Source organism: Haliotis rubra, unplaced genomic scaffold (assembly GCF_003918875.1).
Source record: "Haliotis rubra isolate DU_JTF1 unplaced genomic scaffold, ASM391887v1 Scf1384, whole genome shotgun sequence".
Taxonomy (NCBI): domain Eukaryota; kingdom Metazoa; phylum Mollusca; class Gastropoda; order Lepetellida; family Haliotidae; genus Haliotis; species Haliotis rubra.
This window is the reverse complement of record NW_025765319.1, coordinates 120,333-146,230: the sequence shown is the minus strand read 5'-3', so window position 1 is coordinate 146,230 and position 25,898 is coordinate 120,333. Positions and strand designations below refer to the sequence as shown.

Genomic DNA, 25,898 nt, shown 5'->3' with positions numbered 1-25,898 from the left:
TTGGCTGTCTAAATATAGTGAATGGTATACTCAAATGCTATTGGCTGGTATCTTTACCGTGATTCTAGCATGGCTCTATATTTGTAGCCACTAGGTGTTCCCCTGCACTCTCCTGTTAATATCAATAAAATGAAAGTTATCATTGTTTGTTTATCAAATCGATTTTATTGGAACTGAATTCTGAGGGTCACTCATAAAAATTAAGGGCCAAGAATGACTCACAGATGATAATATTTTGAGAGTCTTTTACAAAATTGTTAAGGCCAAATATGCAGTAACCACCGCATTATGTAAAACCCTGGTATAAATAATTTCAGTACTAAAATTCACTTCAAAGCAAAGCAAAATGATCCATGTCAATGAATTAACTCAAAGAAGAATGTTATAAAACATGTAATAATAATAAGTGAGAAAGATAGTTTTATAAAATGTCATTTATTCTTGAGAAACATGGGTGTAATGGTAATCACCCTGAATAAATGAATCAATTATTGCAGTTTCTATGGTAACAAAATAGCATCAGCAATCATGTTCTGGATAGTAAAGTAAATAAACAAAACCTTATGTACATACCCATCTGTAGGTGTTGAAATTGTTTATAATCCGTTTGGTTGTTGCTATGGTAACACATCAGACGCCTAAGCAACATAGTCATCAATGCAGGAAACATGAGCCAACTGAAATTGCAGAGGAAATGGTCCTTAACCCAGTTCTAGGTTACACTGTTTTTAACAAGCCCTACTTTGATGTACTTCCTGATACCGGAAGCCCAGGTGTCTACCTTGATGTACTTCCTGACACCGGGGGCCCTCCATATCTGTAGCTCCACTCTACACCTCTCACACAGCACCAGGTGTCTGTCTAGGACTGTTTAACAACAAGCCCTACCTTGATGTACCTTCCTGACACCAAGGACCCATATCTGTAGCTCCACTCTACACTCTCACACAGCACCAGGTGTCTGTCTAGACTGTTTAACAAGCCCCACTACCTTTGATGTACTTCCTGACACTTCTGAGACTGTTCCTGACACCAAGGGCCTATCTGTAGCTCATTTTACACTCTCACACACAGCACCAGGTGTTTGTCTGGACTGTTTAACAAGCCCTACTTTGATGTACTCCTGACACCATACCCATCTGTAGCTCCACTCTACACTCTCACACAGCACCAGGTGTCTGTCTAGACTGTTTATCAAGCCCACCTTTGATGTATCACTCTGACACCAAGGGCCCATATCTGTAGCTCCACTCTACACTTCCTCACACACAGCACCAGGTGTCTGTCTAGACTGTTTAACAAGCCCTACCTTGATGTACTTTCCTGACACTGGGGCCCATATCTGTAGCTCCACTCTCTACACCTCCTCACACAGCACCAGGTGTCTGTCTAGGACTGTTTAACAAGCCCCACCTCTGATGTACTGATGTATCTTCCTGACACCAAGGGCTGTCCATATATCTGAGCTAGGGCCCACTCTACACTCACTCACACAGCACCAGGTGTCTGTCTAGACTGTTTAACAAGCCCTACCTTGATGTACTTCCTGACACCAAGGGCCCATATCTGTAGCTCCACTCTTACACTCTCACACAGCACCAGGTGTCTGTCTGACTGTTTAACAAGCCCCTACCTTGATGTACTTCCTGGACACCAAGGCCCACATCTGTAGCTCCACTCTACACTCTCACACAGCACCAGGTGTCTGTCTGGACTGTTTAACAAGCCCCTACTTTGATGTACTTCCTGACACTGGGGCCCACATCTGTAGCTGTCCACTCCTACACTCACACAGCACCAGGTGTCTGTCTGGACTGGTTAACAAGCCTCTACTTTGATGTACTTCCTGACACTGGGGCTCCACATTCTGCATCTCCACCCTACACCCTCACACAGCACCAGGTGTCTGTCTGGACTGTTTAACAAGCCCTACCTTGATGTACTTCCTGATACTGGGGCCCACATCTGTAGTTCCACCCTACACTCTCACACACAGCACCAGGTGTCTGTCTGGACTGTTTAACAAGCCCTACCTTGATGTACTTCCTGACACTGGGGCCCACATCTGTATCTCCCACCCTCAGACTTTCACACAATAAAAGGTCTCTGCTTGGAATGACAACAAGCCTGAAAAATAACAGGACAAAATACACTCACTTAGAATATGTTTCTTAAACAGTCAAAAATTATAATCTGACCAAATACAGCCTAGACTATATAGAAGTAGTCCCTATGATACAAGCATAGCATGAAGTCATTCATAGGTTCCTTTGGACAAAATGCAATGCCATTAGCCATTGTACAGTTATTTGACACCAAGAGATCCTCTTAATCCTCTTGTGGACAAACTCACCACACAGTTAGACATACTTTCGTGCATTTCAATGACACACTCACCTCATGGCTAAATTTAATTTGTTGTACAGCTTCCAGACTAGAGCTGTGATCTTGTTAAATTCAGTGGCACAGGACACTCGGTCAGAGCAAGCAGATAGAATCACAGTCTGGAAATATACAGTATACAGGTTGTCAGATTGTAGACCTATGTGGCGCTTAAACCCTCAAATGGCAACTACCATATCTGTGTTGATGGGGCTGGGTTTGGTTCAGGCAAAGAAAGACCATAATAAGAAACTACTTCTTGGTTTACAGATTTGGTCTAATGAAGTCTGATCAGAGGGTAGACATTTCCTTAAAGTGCAAAAATAGGTCATTTAAGATAAATCCTTCACATTCCACGCACAAAACACGATACTCCCTGCTTTATTTGTTAGACTACACACTCCAACCATTCCCAACACACCACACAATATGTAATACATTCCATAAGGGTTTGTTCCACAAAACCTGGCATCTAGGTATATGTTGTCACTTCTGAAATCTTAGCACTAACACTCCACGCTCCACACAAGATGCTCCATACCACTCAATATTAATGCTCCATGCTCCACACAAGATGCTCCACACCACTCAATATTAATGCTCCATGCTCCACACAAGATGCTCCACACCACTCAACACTAATGCTCCACACAAGATGCTCCATACCACTCAATATTAATGCTCAATGCTCCACACAAGATGCTCCATACCACTCAATATTAATGCTCAATGCTCCACACAAGATGCTCCATACCACACAATATTAATGCTCCATGCTCCACACAAGATGCTCCACACCACTCAAACATTAATGCTCCATGCTCCACACAAGATGCTCCATACCACACAATATTAATGTTCCATGCTCCACACAAGATGCTCCATACCACTCAACACTGCTCCATGCTCCACACAAGATGCTCCATACCACTCAATATTAATGTTCCATGCTCCACACAAGATGCTCCATACCACTCAACACTAATGCTCCACACAAGATGCTCCACACCACTCAATATTAATGCTCAATGCTCCACACAAGATGCTACATACCACTCAATATTAATGTTCCATGCTCCACACAAGATGCTCCATACCACTCAACACTAATGCTCCACACAAGATGCTCCACACCACTCAATATTAATGCTCCATGCTCCACACAAGATGCTACATACCACTCAATATTAATGCTCCATGCTCCACACAAGATGCTCCATTAATGTGCAATATTAATGCTCCATGCTCCACACAAGATGCTACATACCATTCAACACTAATGCTCCACACAAGATGCTCCACACCACTCAATATTAATGCTCAATGCTCCACACAAGATGCTCCATACCACTCAATATTAATGCTCCATGCTCCACACAAGATGCTCCATACCACTTAATAAAAATGCTCCATGCTCCACACAAGATGCTCCACACCACTCAATAAAAATGCTCCATGCTCCACACAAGATGCTCCACACCACTCAATATTAATGCTCAATGCTCTACACAAGATGCTCCATACCACTCAATATTAATGCTCCATGCTCCACACTCCTGACACAACACATCACACCAAAGATACAGCCTGCTCCACCACTCCAAAATAAATAGGTCACTAAATCATTTATAAACATATTCAGAGACAAAGATGTATCGTTCACCTGGACTCATAGAAACATAAAATTAGGATGGGATATCACACATATATTTATGAAGTACATCTTCTAGAAATATCTCTTGAGAATCATATCATTAGGTCAGTACCTTCATTGACTGTGTGACTCCAAACAATCCCGGCAGATCAAGTTCACCCTCTGCAAAGAGATTTTTAACACTGACTTCAATCATAGCACAAGCATATTCTGTTAGTGAGTGAGTCTAGTTTTACGCTCACTCAGCAATATTCCAGCTATATGGCGGCGGTCTGTAAATAATCGGATCTGGACCAGACAATCCAGTGATCAACAACATGAGCATCGATCTACGCAACTGGGATACGATGACATGTGTCAACCCAGTCAGCAAGCCTGACCACCCGATCCCGTTAGTCGCCTCTTACGACAAGCATGGGTTATTGAAGATCAGTTCTAACCCCAACTTTCATGGGTCCATATTCTGTGAACTGATACACCAACAAAATGCATCTTACAACACATTACATATCCTCATGCTGCTTTTCAACAGCATTTCAGTTATATTACACTTAAAATTAATCAGGATTTCAAACTAATCCTCATGGGAAGAACCCTACACATTAAATGGCAGGATAAAGATTTTCCACACACAAGTTGGCTTGTCACAAAATGGATAAATATCTGTTCTCGGAGGGGTTTGATCCCGTTAGTCGCCTCTTACGACAAGCATGGGTTACTGAAGATCAGTTCTAACCCCGACTTTCATGGGTCCATATTCTGTGAACTGATACACCAACAAAATGCATCTTACAACACATTACATATCCTCATGCTGCTTTTCAACAGCATTTCAGTTATATTACACTTAAAACTAATCAGGATTTCAAACTAATCCTCATGGGGAAGAACCCTACACATTAAATGGCAGGATAAAGATTTTCTACGGGATAAATATCTGTTATCGGAGGGGTTTGATTTGGGAAGTCACAAGCCTGCAGACGGTAAAAATTAATGCCGCTCTCAGCAATATTCCAGCTATATGGCGGCGGTCTCAAAATAATCGAGTTTGGACCAGGCAATTAAGTAACCAACAGGAGGAGCATACTCTACTGTTGCTTAAAGCAGCCTCACTTCACAGTGCCCGCCCCTGTGGGAATTCCTAGCTAAGAGTGGTCCCAACAATGTATGCTTGTCACAAAGGTGAACAGAATACTTCTGGTGTTGTCAGGTTATGTGACTTGCTGACTGAGTGTCACTGTACCCTGACCATGCTGATAACATTAATGTGCGAGTGAGTTTACTTTTATGTCGCTTTTAGCAATATTCCAACAATATCACAGCGAGTGACCCCAGAAATGGGCTTCACACATTATACCCATGTGGGGAATCAAACTTGGATCTTCGGCGTGAAGAGGTAATGCTTTAACCACTGGGTTACCCCACCGCTCCTGATAACACTTATCTCTGGACTGTCAGACTTTGCAGTATTAATCAAACATGAGTGGATGGTCCTACCTGGTTTATACTGTCTTCCGACTGCCAATTGTCTGTACGGTAGACATGATGTCTGCACCACAGTCTTCGCCAGGTAACCTTGTAAACACACATTGTAACAAGTTTAACAGATTTACAGCATTTTTAATACTTTGTCATATTTAAGAGGTATATTTTTCATTGACACATTATGTTTTGTTTGTGTTATTGTAATGCCGCATTCAGCAATATGATCGAGTCTGGACCAGGCAATTCAATGATCAACATCATAAGTGAGTGAATGAGTGAGTTTAGTTTTATGCCGCACTCAGCAATATTCCAGCTATATGGCAGCTGTCTGTAAATAATCGAGTCTGGACCAGACAATCCACTGATCATCATCATGAGCATCGGTCTACACAAGTGGGATAAGATACGACACATGGGATACGACATGTGTCGGCGAGTATGATTTTCCTATTGTGACCAAGGATAGTAATACTTTTATTTCTAAGTGTGCCTTAGGGCACCAGGCAAAAAATTTAGGTGTGCCTTTCAGAAATCAAGTGTGCCCACATGTTTTTAGAATAAATGACTGTAGAAGAGATGATGATCTTTTCAATTTTTGTTGGTAAACAACAAATGTAACCTGCTTTCTGTCATCACTGATATGTCTTCTGTCTAATGTTTCTTATGTTTCATTTGTTCTGCTTTCCCAGGGGCGGTGGGGTAGACCAGTGGTTAAAGCGTTGGCTCGTCACGCCGAAGACCCGGGTTCGATTCCCCACATGGGCACAATGTGTAAAGCCCATTTCTGGTGTCCCCCGCCGTGATATTGCTGGAATATTGCTACAAGCTGTGTAAAACTAAACTCAGTCAGTCAGTCTGCTTTCCCAGCACCTATAATAGCTGAGAATTTTGTGACAGGTTCACTTGTTTAATATATCTAACTTACACAATTTCCTCTTCAATAACCGAACTATCAGTACTCCCAACACTCTAAATGACAAAACAACCAGATTTCTTTACATCTACCATCATAATTCCAGTGATTTCCTGGACGATAAAGTCAATATATGTTTTTGCTTTTGTCATTTGCATAAGTGTTTTGTTTGGGAATTAAATGACTCAAGATGTGTTATGTCTACAAAAAATTAGGCATGCCATAAGGGCACTGAGAACATTTTTTTATCCGTGCCATTTCGATATTTACCATGCCATGGCATGCTAATATATGGGGTATTTCGAATCCTGGTGACATAATAGAACTAACGTGATGTCATAGAACTAACGTGATGTCATAGAACTAACATGATGTCATAGAACTAATATGACATCATAGAACTAGTATTCATGTTTGTCCTCCTAAATACCTTTCAAGAACTTCATATAACTGTTATGGCCTAAAACTTATCTCACACAGAACTATTATGACATCATAGAATTTACATAAGAGACCTATCATTATATCATAGAAACATTTTGTGATAATTTCTTGTTTGTTTCTACACACATAAAAAATAAATACCTGTCACAGAAAATGGGCCTGTTACTAAGTTTCCTCAGCATTACAGGAAATACACCACAACCTGGCATTTTTGTTCTGTTCACAAGCTTAAAATAAAGAATAACCACCAGAAAACATGACTAGTTGAAAACAGAGAAGTAGCCATTTAGATGGGTTCAGGTGTGCTACCGACCAGCAAAAGACAAGAGTGATGTCCCCTGGATGTGCATGAAGTCGTCCAGTCTCAGGCTGTCAGTGGTATCATGGCCATCCTTGTCAAGTAGACTGTAAATCTGTGAACAGAGACATTTTCAGGAATAGCATCACCCACAGAAACAGTGACGTTGGTTGGTTGCTTGTGGAACACTGCACGATATTCCAACTATATGGTGGCGGTCTCTACATAATCAAGTCTGGACCTGACAATCTAGTGGTCAACAGCATGAAGAAACAGTGATAAAAGTGGTTAAATCTACAGCAGAGACAATAAAGAGAAAAATGAATTATTGAATGCTACAAAAATTGGAAATTTTGTCAGACAGTAAAATAGTGTTATGCCAAAGTTGAAGGGTGCTAAGTAAACAGTTATCCGAGGCATACCACTTTGTGGATAACAACTTACTCTTTATTGCGTAGAACAACATCTCAGTGTAGATCCTTACACCATTGTCAACCATAAAGTATTATCCATGAAGACATATGCTTCATTACTGACTCACCGACTTACTGCCAACCAAACAGTAGGTTATCAGAGGTTGGACAGAACCACAAAATGATGAGTGAGTGAGGGCACAAGCTTTTACTTTAAGACAACCATAAATCTACACATCAAAGAGTGACAACGGTGTTTGGGTGTAGTTACATCCCCAGTAGGCCAGTTACTCTTGTAGGGCTACCTCTATAACAATAGCTCTTCCATTAGCCTTCCATTGAAATGTTCTCATTTCAGTGAGTGAGTTTAGTTTTACATCTCTTTAGCAATATTCCACCAATATCACGAAAAGGGACACCAGACATATGCTTCACAAATTGTAACCATGAGGTGTTCCTCATGACGAGCGATTGCTTTAAACATGTAGATGGTAAACCTAGGCTACTCCATCACCCCTCTGATTTGAGTGAGTGAGTTTAGTTTCATTTAATGCTGCATTAAGCAATATCATGGCAGGGGACACCAGAAATGGGCTGCACACATTGTAATGATGTGAGGAATCGAACCCAGGTCTTTGACATAACGAGCAAAGGCTTTAACTACTCGGCTACCCAGCCCCGCTTTTAGCAATATTCCAGCAACATCACGGTGGGGGACACCAGAAATAGGCTTCACACATTGTATCTATGTAGGGAATCGAGCCCAGGCCTTTGGCATGACGAGCGAACGCCTTAACCACTTGGCTGCCCCACCGCCCACCGCCCCACTTTGATTAGAGAGCATGTTACTCACCTGTGTCTTGTCTTTATAGTCAACCCCACATCCTTCCTGGAAAAATCAAGAAACAAAATCAAACAAAATAAATCAAGCATGGACCAGTCAATCCAGTGATCAACATCATGAGTATCGGATCTACACAAATGGGATGTGATGACATATGTCTACAAAGTCAACGAGCCTGACCACCTGATCCTGTTAGTCGGCTTTTAGTTTTACGACAAGCATGGGTTACTGAAGACCAACTCTAACCCAGATCTTCAGGGGTGTCATGTTTCCAAATACACAGAGAAGATAAGTAGTCCTATGGCATCAAACTCTGACAGGATCTTCCTGTTCAAATCCCAGATTCATCCTGATTCATCCAACCCATTCTCTCTACCCACAACGAGTGAGTGAGTGAGTGAGTTTAGTTTTACGCCGCACTCAGCAATATTCCAGCTATATGGCGGGCGGTCTGTAAATACCCACCAGACAATCCAGTGATCAACAGCATGAGCATCGATCTGCTAATTGGGAACCGATGTAGTGGTTAACCAAGTCCGCTAAAGAGTGACCAAGGTGGTCCGTTAGGCCTCTTACGATCCTTTTATGGCAAGCACATGGGTTGCTGAAGACCTATACCAAACAACGAACCGCCTCTGTGGTGTATGGTTAGAGGTCCGCCTGGAAGGTGTTGGATCCCGACTGCCTGTGAAAATATGGTACTTGTTGGTCCCTGCCTGGCGCTCGGCATTAATGGGTACAACAAGGACTGGTCGGCTCGGAGTCAGTATAATGTGTCTGAGTGGGGTATTCATGCTTCACTGCAGCATGGTATCTCAGTGGGCTAGCACTATAAAACCAGCTTCAGTCTTGGCTAGTACAAGCAGCCGCACATACACATACACCACACGCATGCACGTCGTCATATGAGCGAAATATTCTCAAGCACGACGTTAAACCCAATTTCACCTCACCTCACCTCTACCCACAACAAAGTTTGCTTTGTTAGTAGTTTATGCTGCACTCAGCAATATTTCAGCTGTCAATAATCAATTCTGTAGATAATCATGTCTGCATCAGATAATCCAGTGGGTGATATAATGATCATTAAACCAAAGATACAGAGTATGCTGGCACGCAATAAATCAAATCACAGAGCCAGATGGGGTGGTTGGGTAGCCGAGTGGTTAAAGCATTCACTCGTCACGCCGCAGACCCGGGTTCGAGTCCCCACATGGGTACAATGTGTGAAGCTCATTTCTCGTGTCCCTGCTGTGATATTGCTGGAATATTAGTAGAAGCAGTGTAAAACTAAACACACTCTCTCTCTCTCTCACAGAGCCAGACCACCTTATATATTCAGTCAGCCCTAACAAGCAAGTTACGATTGTTCGATATCTTTTCTCACCCATGGAGGACCAACACATATCCCAATCTGTGTGATTTTCTGTGAGTTTTCTACAGCTATTACAATATTTGTGGCAGTAATAAATGTTCAACTTACAGCAACTAAAGACCGGAATATTTCTGGACATGCTAGTTGATGGAAATGGTTGCTGGTGAGCTGGTCAACCATGGAGAGCAGCAGACACTGTTCCTGTGTAGCCAGCTGACCCAACAAGTAGTAAGCCTTGGATCCAACATGGCTGAAAACAGGAAGTATTACCAGTACAGCTATAGTCTGGCAGAAAACTTTTCATGACAGTGTTTGGTCACTTTACTAAAAACTACAAATACAATCGTTTCTAATTTGACATGGTGCATCATAATTGTTCTATCATTGTGAATTTTTAGTAGTTTAATGAATTATGATTTAATAATAAAAAAGTTGTTTAACAAACTATCATTAAAATATTGACACAGTTCACTATTTATTATGAGGGAGGAGTGCAGAGAGGAACAGCCAGGTGTGCGAGAAAGGCTCAGCACAGGTAAATGAATCAATAGCACACCTGGCTGTTCCTCTCTCTGCACTCCTCCCTCGTAACAAATAGTGAACATACCCCGATCTTCACGGGTCCCATATTACACAGAATTATGTTGGCTAACGATATTCAAAGACTATATAATATATGCACTCACCTAAATCTTACTAAGTGTTTCTTCTTCACTATTTCCAGGTGACTTTGGGCCTTGGATATATCTGGAAAGAATTCTTAAATTCTAAAACAACATTTCAGTTTAATAATTCCATTCCTTATTCAGATAATGACATCTCCAGTATTTTCTGTACTGTAAAAATGTTTTCTGAGTGTGCTTTTTCAGCTGAAACATTATTAAAAACAAAGAATTGTCGTCCACAATAGTCTTCATTATCAAGCCAATCAATACTAGATTCAGTCAACATTAAAAACATTCAGTCCAATCATAAAAACATTGTGTAGTTTCTTCGATGTCGTTTTATGCTGCAATCAATGGTCAGAGCAATGGTGGCCTGAAAACTGTGTGATGATATATGTTTGAAACAGTTAACTGAAACAGCAGGGAAAAGAAAACTTTCACAAGCTATTTATGTAATTACAGGTAATTCTGATTGGTGAATCGGTAACACTGACGTATTTAACCCCACAATCAGCAGTGTTGAGACAGGCATCTACCTGGTATTTCCCCATGGGATTCCAGAACTAGAACATCCTCTTCTGGCTGAAACACATCAGGTTTCATGAACTGTCTATTCTTACCTCACTAAAATCTGAACATAATCCTCGTTAACATTAAACAAAATAACACTGAAATCCATAATCGATCAGGGCAAACTTTTTAGTAACCAGTGACAGTAATGCTCAGAAGATCAGGAAAGTGACAGTCAGAATTATTCTGTTCCTACATGATTGGTTGGTTGGTTTCTTGTTTAATGCCACACTCAGCAATATTCCAGCTTTATGGTGGCAGTCTGTAAACAATGAAGTCTGGACCAGACAATCCAGTGATCAACAGCATGAGCATCGATCTACGCAATTGGAATACGATGACATGTGTTAGTGAGCCTGACCACCCCATCACGTTAGTGACCTCTTACGACATGCATGGGTTGCTGAAGGCCAATTTTAACCCTGATCTTCACAAGTGTGTTCCGACTTGAACTGTCATGGAATACAACCACTAGCATCTTGTTTAAATGAGATTTATTGTTGGAAGCCATTCAACAAGTTTTGATGAAGATCATGATTTATCCTTTAGCACTACAGGTATCCATACAGACAGATTTAAAGAGGTGAGTGAGTATGGTTTACGCCACTTTTAGCAATATTCCAGCAATATCACGGCGGGGGACACCAGATATGGTTGTCACACATTGTGCCCATGTGGGGAATCAAACCCGGGTCTTAGGCGTGACGAGCAAACACCTGAACCACAAGGTTACCCCACCACCTCGATTTAAAGAGGATTGCAGTTAGTGAATGGTCTTCTGACAGGATGCACGTTCACTGCACCCCTGGCCAAGTACCTTTGTGACTTTTGATCTGGTAATTTTTCCTGCTGCACACATATTTATGAATATCAGCCTCTGAGGGGTTTTGAATAAAACAGGCTACTCACAGTCTGTGCCCGGATGTCATTGGGAAGTCCCAGAGCTGCCAGCATCACTCTCTCCTCCCACACCCACCAGCTCCTCTGTCAACATGAATAAATCGTTGTATACACCAGCTAGATGATAATATGTCATCTTGCATCTGTACAACGCCTTCACACTAATATCTAATCTACCATATATACACAATCTATACACCAGCTAGATGATAATATGTCATCTTGCATCTGTACAACACCTTCACACTAATATCTAATCTAGCAGATATACAACAACTAGATTTTAATATCTAACCCTTCATCTACACAGCAGCTACATTAGATATTAGTGTGAATTAATATCTAATCTACTATATATACAACAGCTAGATGTTAATATCTAACCCTTCATCTACACAGCAGCTACATTAGATATTAGTGTGAATTAATATGTAATCTAGCAGATATACAACAGCTAGATGTTAATATCTAACCCTTCATCTACACAGTAGCTACATTAGATATTAGTGTGAATTAATATCTAATCTAGCAGATATACAACAGCTAGATGTTAATATCTAACCCTTCATCTACACAGCAGCTACATTAGATATTAGTGTGAATTAATATCTAATCTACCAGCAGCTACATTAGATATTAGTGAATTAATATCCAATATACCATATATACAACAGCTAGATGTTAATAACCTTTACCTGTAGTTCTTTCAGTGCTTCTTTCACCCTCTTCCCCTGGGATGTCAACAGTTCTCTGGTGGCCCGAACATCCTCCTGCTTGTCCTGGAGTGAACGATTTGGCATTCATCTTTCTATACTTTCAGAACAATATCACGAATCTTGTGAGTATTATACACACAGTCAGTATAACTGACCTTGCCATCCTTTTTCAGCTAAGACAATTTTTCTAATCTGCACTGGCTCTAATCCTGCGGTAAAGGGTACACAAACTTACAATGAATCATACTAGTACCTTGCCTTTCTTCAGTTCAGCCATCTTCTTTGCAATCTCTTCTCGCTCCCTCTCCAGCCTGTGTTTCTCCTTCTCAAGTCTCTTCATCAACCGGAAGTCTTCCACCTATCAGGGTGAAGTGGTACAAGATGGAGTTGTTTTTTGTTTGTTTTTGTTTTATTCCCACTCAATCAAATTTCAATTTCACATACATGGTTGTATAAGAAGAAGAAGACAAAGTCATCAATATCCCCAGCAATGGCAAAATACTCTTTATGAATATGTCTACGAGTTATGATTAAGTCAAATGTTTTGGCATGTATATAGCTGTGGAAGGAGAGTACTGAAAGGTTCTGCTCCAGAAATAAGCACTACCACCAAATTCAGTTGAAGACAAAATTGTTGCCATGGAAATGCACAAAAACATTTTATTCAGAAATCCATAACTAGCAAAAGGCACCAGTTCACCACTAGACCTACCTATGTATGAAATCTGGTGATGAAACAGTGAACAGTTTTTAAGTTCTGCTCCGGAAAAGAACACTACCACCAATTTCAGTCAAAGTGAAACTTGTTGCCATGAAACACCAAAAATATTTTATTCAGAAATCCAAAACTACCAAAAGGCACCAGTTCACCACCAGATCTATCTATGTGCCAAGTTTGGTGAAGAAACATTGCACGGTTTTAGAGTTCTGCTCCGTAAAAGAGTACTACCACCAATTTCAGTCTAAGTCAAACTTGTTGCCATGGAAATGCCAAAAATATTTTATTCAGAAATCCAAAACTACCAAAAGGCATCAGCTCAACACTAGACCTACCTATGTATGAAATTTGGTGATGAAACAGTGAACAGTTTTTTTAAGCTCTGCTCTGGAAAAGAGTACTACCATCAATTTCAGTCAAAGTGAAACTTGTTGCCATGGAACGCCAAAAACACTTTATTCAGAAATCCAAAACTACCAAAAGGCACCAGTGGACCACTAGATCTATCTATGTGCCAATTTTGGTGAAGAAATATTGAACGGTTTTAGAGTTGTGCTCCGGAAAAGATAAATGTGCACGAACGCACGGACGGAGTCCATTTTAATACCCCCCGCAAAACGTGTTGCGGGGGATAACAAATCATTGGAACATAGCTCCTGCTAAACAGAATCTGACGATTGTGGTAAGAGTATCCATTTGAATATTAAAACAGAAATATCATACAAGTAAGAGAGTTCATTTTAACGCCGAACTATTCGGTTTTAGTTAAATCATGGCATGAGGCAATTCATGGTGAGTGAGTGAGTGTTTGAGTGAGAGAGTAAGTGAGTGGGCAAGCAAGTTTGGTTTTATGCTGTTTTTCGCAATATTCCAGCAATATCACGGTGGGGAACACCAGAAATGGGTTTCACACATTGTGCCCATGTGGGGAATCAAACCCTGGCCTTTGGCGTGACAAGTGAGTGCTATAACCACTTGGCTACCCCATCACCCCAGGCAGTTCATGGACATTTTAATTTTTATCACATGACAGCAGCATGATATTGTCATATGGATTTATAATCAGTGTTAATCAGCCATCTAAACCAACATATAGAGGATCCTGTAATGACTAAGGGTGACAACTGAGGGAACACTGTGAACTGTAGTATAATAGGTACTGTGTCTCCAGCTTTGTTTACTTTACACATGTAATCAGAACAATATCATCTAATTTCAGAATTTTTAAATTTCAAAACGTTCACTTCCACCCAGCTGCAAATGGGTACCTGGTGAGGCTGAGGCTCTGTGATAACTCACTGCGCGGCTTTATGAGTTGAATATTTAAGTTGGTTAAAAAGAATGCTGGAAAAAAAGACATCCGTTGATCAAGGGACACTCCAGCGCCTTGAGCATGTACTAGTTGCGTGGATATGCGCACTATATAAATATCCTATAATAATAACAACATTGCTGTTAACTGCTATGTGCTACACTGGCTCTGTAGTAGCCTTGTGGTTAAAGTGTTCCTTCGTCACATAGAAGACCTGGATTCAATTCCCAAAATGGGTACAATGTGAAGCCCATTTCTGGAGTCAACCACAGTGATATTTCTGGAATATTGCTAAAAACAGCATAAGACATTACTCACTCACTCACTCACTAACTTGTACTTACAAAAGTGTCAACATCAATCTTCATCCCTCTGAGCTTGATATTCTTGACAAGCTGTTTTTTTCGAGCTACTCTCCGCTCAAGCCCCAGATCAATCTCTACCAGTGATGTGTTTTGTGCAGAGGCATCACTGACAAACAAGGAGGAGGTGTGTTTCCCTGCTGCAGGCAGTCTGTAATGCCCATACCTCGGCTGACAGAACCTTTGCAATGTTCTGTATATTTGTATTACACCCTTTTCACAATCAACTGTGCTTCCAACACTATGTTCACTGTGTCCTTGTAGGCTTGTGAAACATCTCTCAGAATGATTTGCGTTTCCAGCAGTTAAAATGTTAAGATTAGAAACATGTATTCCAGTCCTCTCTCCACAATTGGTGGCACTTGCTTTTGTAACGGACAGTACCCTCTTCATATGGTGCAGTCTGCAGTAGGATGTCATGGTCAAATAGGGTTAGTTCATCAGAAACCCTGCAAAGAAAACATTCCATTTCAGAGCTCCAGATAAGATTTAGCTCATGTGGGTACTGTACCCACTGTATTTTTTTGGAGTGGGTATTATGAATGTTGAGTGGGTATTTCATTTTCCATTACCCACTGCTTTCAAATATGTGCGTATTTCAGTCATTTTACTCACCTAAATATTACGTCATTGAGTAAGTTTACTACGCAGGTATGTTCTGCCACCATCCTTCGTGGGCAGTTATTGGAAGACCTAGGGCTTCTGCAAATGATAATGCCCTCAAAAATAGCATTACCCTTATATTAAAATCTGAACCAGACAATTCACTGATTGATATTATAACCACACTGTCATGGTATGAAGATATGTAATCAAACAAATTCACAGAATCTGACCACTTGATGTGTCCTTACAACCAGCAGGAGGCCTGTACTAACTTAAAGGGCTACTGATCTAGAGCAGTTCCCCATGACTGACTGATGCTTTTGTTCTTTTTCGTTTTTCCACATAGGTACCTGGATGATATCCCATAATGATTTGTGACCTCTGCTATGCCACCAGTTTACACTTTTGACATTAAAAGGGTGTATCCTCACATGATGGAAATATAAAGAAAAGTGGATTCACTTGGAACCAGCTGGAGAGGAAAGTCCAAGACAGGGGGATCTGGAGATCTGTAGTGGATGGCCTATGCCCTATGAGGGATGTCAGGCCTAAGTAAGTAAGTATCATCACATGATCAACAAAAATGAAATAAGGTTTCATCTTGGAATTAATGGATATGTGTATAGTCTGTTTGGCTCAAAAGTGCACTGATAAATTGCAACCTAACTCGAAAACTAATAAACATAAAATACTCAATGAAACGCTGATCATAATCAAAACATCATACCAACTCTGTGAGGTTTTTGCAGAATTTTTGTCCTAAAAATAAAAAAGTTGTTTAACAACCTATCATTAAAATATTGACACAGTTCACTATTTGTTACGAGGGAGGAGTGCAGAGAAAGGGACAGCCAGGTGTTCGAGAACGGATGGAGACGGCACAGCACAGGTTAATGAATAAATAACTTTGTCTGTGAACGTGCTTCTTGAACACCTGGCTGTCCCTTTCTCTGCACTCCTCCCTCGTAACAACAAGTGAACTGTGTCAATATTTTAATGATAGATTTGTTAAACACCTTTTTTATTTTTAGGACAAAAATTCTGAAAAACGCTCACAGAGTTGGTATGATGTTTTGATTATGATCAGCGTTTCATTGAGTATGTTATGTTTATTAGTTTTCAAGTTAGATTGCAATTCATCGGTCCGCTTTTGAGCCAAACGGACTGTAGTCATCTTTGTGACCCCTAATACTTCTGATATTTTACAAACTGCAGTCCACCTAGTTGTCATGACAACAGTTCCACATATGTTTAAGTTTACTTTCATCTCCCAGTGACTAAAAGTGTAAGTTTTGAAAGAAAACAGAATTCAATGAATGTCTTCATATTTTTGGCTTACAATCCTAGCATAATAGATCTTTTATTATATTTTTATGCACTTTGGAACTTCATACGAAAAAAATTAGTTCATCTGGTAATGTTAGGTGAGTTATTAACATGACTGTCATACCTAGGAATTATATACCATGCCGTACCATGTTTTCGGGGGAACCATGTTTTCGGGGTATGTCTTTTTCCCGTAATTTCTCACGTACAGAGAGATGACAGCGCCACCTGTAAACACCGTCTCCAGTGCAGAAGCTACTGTGACAACCGGGACACAAAATGTTTGAAATATCCAGCTTTCACGTAAGTTGTGACCTAAATTTCTGTAAAAGTACTTAAATTCTACCCTAGAACGTAATGCACTTTCAGAACCTTCATAAATGTGATCATAACTTTTGAAATAAAGCTTGTAACTTGTCAAGCGGACCATCGTCTGCTAGAGTGAAAAGCCAAGCATAAACATCACGTGACTCTAATGGAATGTTGCCGACGTAATAAAAAAACTATATAAGACCAAATTGGTCATCTCTTGCATATTTTTTTTTCAGTGTTGCAGAATTCGTCTCGGCTTGTGACCACTGGGCTCATTTAAAATACTGCTGCAATGTCACTGTACTGCGCAGACATGACATGTTTTATCATGTTTATTGTCCCTGCCATGGCAGACAAGAAGAATGAGTGTGCATATGACTGAATAACTTACGTGTAAATAAGTTTATTTTTAACAATTTTTACAAAAAACACTCAAATAATCAAGAAAAAAATGACCAGTTTACTTGTCTTTTTATTAAAATGCCTTTTGTATTTGTTGACTTCTTGGGAGAAGAATGCATCAACTGGGCTTCCATACAAGGTCGTGACCCCGCGCTATAACGAGTAACCCGAAAACATGGTACATCACTTCTCCCGTTCGCGCTGGCGGACAGACACCAAATGTTCACTACATTGGAAATCAGCGGATGACAGAACATTCTGACAATAAATTTATGAAAGGTGACATGATATTTAATTACGGAATTACAGTTTTGATAATCTACTGATACGCAATAATTTACATGGTCATCTCTTGCGTTATTACCCCGAAAACACGTTACACCATGGTAGATTACCTCAGTGAATCCTATTTGTCACAAACATGCATACAATGAAAGAGCTTTTGTATTGTAAACAACAACTTAGTGTTGTCTGTCCCGAAGACAAATGAATAAAAGTCAGTAATATCTAACAGTTACTATCTTAAAGTAATTACACTTGTCCTAATATATCTTAGCATGACTGAGCACCAGCAATATGTCAGTGATCTGTTGATAGTCTATATGGGGAACTAGTCAAATGGGCCAAAGGACAAAGGGGCCGAGAAGTGCCAAGTCAAAAGGGCCAAGGTGAAAGTCAAATGGGCCATGACAAAAGTCAAAAGGGCCTTATTCCTAGTCATATGGGCCGAACAGAAAAAAAGTTTAGAAAGGTCATACATTATTTATTGACACATATAGCATTGAAACATAATACCATCATAACATTAATAAAGTAGTAATGGCATGGTAATAGCCAAGCATGTTGCCAAGTTTTCATGTAATGGCAATACACAAGTTCACATAATTAACAAAAATAATATAATGGTAATTAACACTAGTTCATTCGTTCATAATTCACACAAGTTCATTCAAACACACTTGGGGCATACAGTCTGGAACACATTGTCAGAAGCGCAGTTGGGCTGAGCTGTCCCTCTTTGCATTAAAAACTTGACAAATATAATACCCAAAATACTTCATCAACTTAAACCGGTAAATACAAATCTACTAGGCTGAGGGCATGGTAGTGCCTGTTGTCTGAACCAAAAACATTATATACTTTACTTTTGTTAACTTCACAGTCGTTAACACACTCTTGGTCTTTACATATCTCGGCAGATATTTCTCATACATATAGTTACTCCAAATGTTGTGACAATGCATGATCAAAATCGATCATTCTGAGCTATTCTGTCACGCTGCTTTCCGAATGACAACAACTGAGAGTGCTCTGCTCTTGGGTAAAAGAAAACAAAATCTGAATCAGAAACGAAATGAGCATCTGACCACTATTCGGTGATGTAGTTCATGAAAGTTGTCAAAATAATTTTCTCCAAGTTCGTTTCCCTAAACACACTCACAGTATGCACGTAAAGCAAGAGTGAGTATATACCAGTTGCTCCACATTAAATATCTTTACAATAAAAAATATAATTTTCCATTTGATATCCAAAATAATTTATGCCGTCGCAGTAACGACCGTGTGAATCTAGACGGGAAAGATCAGATTTTAATTAAATTGACCAATGTATATTCATATATATGATATAAATGATTATTATGATATATTGTATAGCTCTAGTTCTGGGGTCGAGAAGAAAATGTCTACAAAAAAAATAAGAAGAGAGGGTGTGGAGTAGCTCTGAGGCCGTGTTCTTAATCGTAGTTGTAGTCGTCGCACACAATGTTAATCGATGTTGTTGAGGTAGGTTCGAGCGTAGTTGTAAAGCATGAATTAAACAATCGTTAAAGCCTTTTCCCCATGAAGTGTACCCGAGTTAACATGTTTCGTTAAAAGGCCAGTTCACAATTTTACATCGCACATTGTGCACATGGTGAACTGTGATATGAAAACAAATGACACTTTGGCAGCAATGCGCTCTTACGGACCAAAATTGAATTATTAATTGAATGACAGCTCATTGGGTTAATGTATTTTGCTACATTTACGATATAAATTAGCCAGAAATGACGGACAAAGCTAAACTAAAAGAAGAAACAAAGAAGCAAATTCGAGGTCTGATTCTTTCCTCCCCAGTCGGGCTGACACTGAGAGAACTCAAGACAGATTATGAAAGCTTCATCGGACCACCAATACCCTTCAGACAGCTTGGCTACAACAGCTTGGAAGATTTTCTCCAAGATATTCCGGACACGGTTTGTCCATCGTGGGAGAAGGGTATTCTAATCCTGAAAGCGCCAACGGATCCCACAACTCGGCATATCGAGCGACTAGTGTCCAGACAGAAGATCCCAAACAAGAAGAAGTGGGCTGCGTTACGAAAGCAACCACCTAGACGCAACACGTATCGGCCTGCTCCAGTAGTACCCAGTCATTTAAGAAATCAGATTCAGAACTTGTTCAAGTGCTACAGTGATGGCTTGCCAATCACACATTTTGAGGCTTGTTTTTCGAAGAGATTTGGGTACCAGCTTGATTATAAAAAACTCCGCTTTGATACTTTGAGTGACCTGTTGGGAAGTATTCCTGAAGTAGTGAAGCTCCTGCCTTTTCAGAATGGAGAACTGAGGGTTGTACCAGTAGATTTTAGATCTGGTGTGCCACCGAAAATAAATGTTTCCCCCAAAGCAGACAGTCGTGTTCCTTCAGCGTCTGCCACAGCTAATACAGTTACCAAATACAGTTGCATATCAAAGCCTTCAGTCACAGCCCCCAGCAGCACACCCGGTATCACACAGAAATAATCCCATTAACACCCAGAATCTTTTATTAAGTCATCAACCACAACATACATCAAACATTCCTTCTCTTCTGAGTCTCCCAATCCAAAACATAATCCAAAAGCCAAATGGTCAGAATATGGGTTACCCAAACCCTAACATGCAATTCATTCAATCAGGAAACATGCTGTATCAGGTGCCTGTTATTCCCAATGTTCATATACCAACAAGCGTACAATACCTTCCACAAGCAACGCTGAACCCTCCAATGAGAATACACCTACCACAAGCACCTGTCAGTGCCCACACTACAACGGCCAACTACCACACTACAACGACCAACTACCACTCTGCTGCTCCAAGTCAACCCACGCCTACCATGTCCACCAACATTAGTCAGACTTCACAGGAACCACTTTCTGTGGCTGTAACAAGCAGAGAAATGACAGCACCAGGTGATATTTGTTTTTAAAAAAAGGGACTTGTTAACCGAGCAGTGAATGGGTACCTGTAAGGATGTGTTATAATGAAACTTTCACCATTCTAGAACCTGGCAGGATGGGTTGTAAACTGACTAGGGATTGCACACTGATCCATTGGCTCGGGAAGTAATTTTGTGCCTTGAGCATGCTGTAGGTTGTGCATTATTTTTTATTATTATTTAGTTTAAAGAAGGGTTTCTGATACAGCAATGTTTGTCTTAACACCAACTTTTGCAGGAATACAAGAAGCTATTTGTCTATCCAGTGATTGACATCATGAGCATCGATCTCCGCAATAGCTTGTAATAGATAAAATAAGCTGAGTGGTTGGTTATTTTGTTGATAGCTTTCACTGCACCCCAACCATTGGGGAAGTTGTTCGTGATATCAACACCGGTTTGTCTGGTCCAGATTTGATTGTTACACAGGCTGCTGTGTCATAGCAACATATACATAGAGAAACAAATAAAGAAACACAGGAAAATTCAAATGTTCCTATATTTTCTAGTTTTCATCACCAGCTTTGAATAACGCTGTGGTGACGAAAACTGGAAAATAATAAAGGAATGAGAAAAGCAAGATTTATGGATGTCAACTTCTTTATTGTTAATAACATGACGTTTCGGAGTATATGCTTACTCCTTCATCAGGTGAATGATAGGTGTAAGCATACACTCAAACGCGTGTTATTCACAATAAAGAAGTTGACATCCATAAATCTTGCTTTTCTTATGCATTCCACTTCTAAATGCCCTTCAAAGATTTAATAAAGGAATGCTTGAATTTTCCTGTGTTTCTTTATTTGTTTCTCTACGTATATGTTGTATAGATATAGTATTAGTGAGGAATTGTGTCATGAGAGGGAGCTGAGAGATAATGATTTGAAAAAGAAAGAATCCTGATATAAGTATCTTGTCATTAGGCTTTATCTAAGCATGAGTGTGTGATGACCTTTACTTTGTGATCCCCAGATGACAGCAGAGAGGCACAGCAGTCAGGGAACAGCATCAAATCCTGTAACAGTTCCTTGGATTCCACCGAGTTAATGTTTGATGATGATTGTGGAGTTTCTCCTGAGCTGCAGGACGAAATAAAAAAGGTAATCATAAACAGGATTCAAGGCTCAGCATCTTTGTCATTCAAATTGGGGGGAAAGTCTTGTTTTGTTTAAAGTTCTTAGTTTCATATCTTCACAGGTACATGTTTACTGTCAAGAGATATCAAATTGTATTTAGGTTTTCGTCAAATATAGTAATATAAAGTGAAAAGCTGTTTAAGAAATACAGTTCGCTCTACCACCATGCAAGCGTCCTCATGCTTTAACGTTATTCTAGTTCAGGGCGAAAGTGTGCTTTATTACACTATACATGGTGGTAGAGCAAACTGTATTTCTTTTCTAAGATGCCAAATTTAATACTTTCTAAGGATAATTACGATTAATCTAAGGCAGAAAACAAACAATGGTGTTGGTGACCTAAATTAAGAATCCTCGCACAGGGCTAACTGACGCGCTGTTCTATTGACGTGTCTGCCCTCCTACATTAAGACAAACGTTACCAGAAAAACAAATGATAAACACTTTGATGACGGTTTACGTTTGGGTTGAATATTTTCTCTAAATTATTCTAATTGCATCTGTGATTAACGTAAACCATATGGGACATTATGAATATTGCATTACTACTACCAACGTAAGTTTAGATCAGTACATCCAGATGAAGCTGACTAGTCAAGTGACATTGCACGATTGCTTTGTGGGAATGTAAACATTGCGACCATTACCGTTTTGCTGCAAAATTGTAAGTCGAACTGAGACATTTTATCCATCGGAAAACATAAACGCAATGTTTCCACCAGTGATGTTAGCTGAGTGAGGCAACAGCAAACCAAGAAACGGGTTGCAACGGAGTAGTTTACTGTAGGAGGCTGTACGAGGCGATGACAACTGACATGCACCGTGACGTCGGTTACATTGTGACATAATGCAAAAGTGTTCGATTACGAGGGGGCAGACTAGAATGGTGCAGTGACGCCAATACATTGTGACGTAATGCAAAAAGTGCACATTATCGTCTGATAAAGTACTGTCGGCACCTTTGATGTTTCACCGAAGTATCTTAGAATTCTCTGTATTTGTCCCGTTTTAACTGAAATACAATTTACCTCCATCAATCCATATGAACATGAATTGGGTAATTTTTAATTCCAATTTGTGAACTTTCACAGACATTTGCTGCAGATTTGGAGTCCAGATTTGTGTGCTATTTGAAATATATTTTATTTCAGTACTGGTACCATCTGTGTATTAGTTGTCCAAGGTCAATAATCCAGGTGCAAAGCATGACGTTCCCAAGTGGGATAAACTAATGGTAACAACTCTCTCGTCAGGCCAAAAAACCTGGGTTTGATTCGCCACATGGGTACAGTGTGTGAAGCCCTTTTCTGGTGTCTCTCACTGTGATATTGCTGGAATATTGCTAAAAGTGGTGTAAAACTATACTCCCTCACTAATTTCTTCCATCACCGTTTTCGTCTGGTCAAGGCTTGATTACCTACAGGCCACCATGATGTGGGTGGATGGATTGCTGACCGACAGGTAGTAGCAACTTTCACTTGCTCTAAGAGTTATGTTATTTACATGAATTTATTCCGTTGAAGGTCCTGGAGACAAGACCAAAGGGAATCTGGGCATGCAGGCTGCCATTCGATTACAAGGTATGAGATAATGAAGGATCTAGGGTTTCTTGTACAGATATTGTTGGTAGGCAATTACATTATTACTTATGATTTGTTGTTATTTGCTCCGAGGGATAGGTGGCTCAGTCATCTTCAGCATTATAATTGGCTGTGCAGAGTTGTGTCCCTTGGGCACAACAGAAACCTTTGATCAAGAGTTCAACTTAAGTTTGTCGTGCTCCTGTGTTACACCAAAGTGGCAAGTCCTAGACTGGGAATACTGTCCATAGCAGCATTTGACATCACTCACTCACTCACTCACTCCACTCACTCACTCACTCACTGGAATAACGTAAATGTCTACAGAAATGCAGTGCCATGTAATTATACATACTTTACCGAGAGACATAATTCACTTGGCAGTGCAGATCTTTATTTCATAGATGTCCGTTGTGTCCACATATTGCAAATCTCTAACTCTCTAAAAACAGATCAGGGCAAGTAGCTTTATTGTTAGATTAGACTGATGGACATGTTATTGGCTCAGGGCAGACAGGTGTTCACATTTCCTCACTGCTGGACTTTCAGTATCATTGAATCTGTGTTCCAGGAAATGTTCCACAAGGAGCTGCCATTCAAAGACTTGGGATTCCACAGTGTGGTGGAGTTTGTGTCGACACTTCCGCAACAGCTTGTTGAGATCCGACGCCCCAACAAGAAGGGAGACTGGCTCCTGCTTGGTGCTCAGTCCAAGACAGACCAACAAGGTAGGCCAACCAACAGGTCAGAACCTGTGGTGATGGGTTAGAATTGATCCTCGACAACCCATCTTTTCAAAAGAAGTGGGGTAGCTTAGTGGTTAAAGCGTTCGCTCATCACACCCAAGACCTGGGTTCGATTGCCCACATGGGGACAATGTGTGAAAGCCATTTCTGGTGTCCCTCACCGTGATATCCCTGGAATATTGCTAAAAGTGGCGTAAAACTATGCTCACTCGCACTCAAAAGAAGCGACTGGCAGGATCAGGTCAGATTTGCTGACTTAAATGATGCATGTCATCTTATCCCAATTGCAGAGATCATTTGGCAGGAATATTGGTGAGTGTTCAGTAAAACAACAAACAAACTAACAATCATGCATCATTTAACATGATTGGGAGCCAAGGAGAACATACCTGTGAAGGTCCAGGTTAGAATATTGATCTTCAGTAACCCATGCTTGTCGTAAGAGACGACTAACGGGATCAGATGGTCAGGCTCGCTGACTTGGTTGACATGTCATCGGTTCCCAATTGCGCAGATCGATGCTCATGCTGTTGATCACTGGATTGTCTGGTCCAGACTTGATTATTTACAGACTGCAGCCATGTAGCTGGAATATTGCTGAGTGTGGCGTAAAACTAAACTCACTCACTCACTCATCCAAGGAAAACATGATGTGAACTTTCCCTTCACTGTTGTCTGATTCTATGACAGATGCTACCATTGCCAGACAACAATGACACTAATGTATGCAGTTCATTATTGTTTGTTAATGACTGGAACACTAGTAGTTTTACTGTTCTTCGTCAACAGGTTTTTTAATTTCTAACTTTATTCATCTTTCATATAATTATAAAATATTCTCGTCACGATATGGCTGAAATATTGCCGATGTGACGATAAATAGTAACTCACTCACTAATGGCTGGAACTTAATCAGGGATTGATATAAGGGACTGATGTTTGGGCCTAACCCTGTAACAAATGTCCGTAAATACATTGACAAATTGGAAGTTAACACTTATAACTTTATGCCATTTTGTTTATAACTAGTTTTATGGCTTTGTAAAGGAAACTGAAAGGTTGTGAAGGTCTGGTTAGAATCGATCTTTAGCAGCCCATGTTTGCCAAGGCAGGAGACTAATAGGATCAGGTGGTCAGCCTCTCAGACTTGGTTGATGCGCATCATCCTACATAAGGGGGCGGTGGGGTAGCCTAGTGGTTAAAGCGTTGGCTCGTCACGTCAAAGACCTGGGTTCGAATCCCCACATGGGTACAATGTGTGAAGCCCATTTCTGGTGTCCCCCTCCGTGATGTTGCTGGAATATTGCTAAAAGCGGCGTAAAACCAAACTCAGTCATCCTACATAAATTGATGACATTATATAGATCAATGCTCAGGATGTCATGTTTGCTCCAGGCTCTACTATTTACAGAGAGCTGTCATACAGCAGCAGTATTGCTGAGTACGGCGTTAAAAAGGAAATAAAGAAATGTGAGGGGAAGTGAAATTCCATGAAG

At 40.4% G+C, this 25,898-nt stretch overlaps 3 protein-coding genes across 3 annotated transcripts in view; 2 read left to right on the top strand and 1 right to left on the bottom strand.

Annotated features, from left to right (window-relative positions):
- Window positions 1-638: 638 nt before the first annotated feature.
- LOC124268495 (serine--tRNA ligase, chloroplastic/mitochondrial-like) lies at window positions 639-18,992 on the bottom strand. Its single transcript, XM_046703474.1, has 15 exons — window positions 18,843-18,992; window positions 15,034-15,500; window positions 12,913-13,017; window positions 12,639-12,722; window positions 11,953-12,027; window positions 11,010-11,055; window positions 10,495-10,555; window positions 9,917-10,058; window positions 8,443-8,478; window positions 7,192-7,291; window positions 5,534-5,611; window positions 4,149-4,198; window positions 2,398-2,504; window positions 2,034-2,127; window positions 639-677 (listed from the first exon to the last, which is right to left on the bottom strand). Exons 2-15 carry the CDS (start codon window positions 15,469-15,471, stop codon window positions 639-641), a joined length of 1,455 nt encoding a protein of 484 aa, XP_046559430.1. The 5' UTR covers window positions 15,472-15,500; window positions 18,843-18,992.
- A 554-nt stretch (window positions 18,993-19,546) lies between these two features.
- On the top strand, window positions 19,547-20,570 carry LOC124268487 (tudor domain-containing protein 5-like). Its single transcript, XM_046703468.1, has one exon. The coding sequence runs from the start codon at window positions 19,746-19,748 to the stop codon at window positions 20,481-20,483; it is 738 nt and encodes a 245-aa protein (XP_046559424.1). The 5' UTR covers window positions 19,547-19,745; the 3' UTR covers window positions 20,484-20,570.
- Window positions 20,571-20,614: 44 nt separating this feature from the next.
- LOC124268486 (tudor domain-containing protein 5-like) overlaps window positions 20,615-25,898 on the top strand; it is a 63,755-nt gene continuing 58,471 nt past the window's right edge. The window contains exons 1-4 of the mRNA XM_046703467.1: window positions 20,615-20,914; window positions 21,913-22,040; window positions 23,600-23,656; window positions 24,228-24,384. Coding sequence (XP_046559423.1) covers window positions 20,620-20,914; window positions 21,913-22,040; window positions 23,600-23,656; window positions 24,228-24,384 — 637 coding nt within the window. The 5' untranslated portion in view covers window positions 20,615-20,619. The remainder of the gene's footprint in view (window positions 20,915-21,912; window positions 22,041-23,599; window positions 23,657-24,227; window positions 24,385-25,898) is intronic.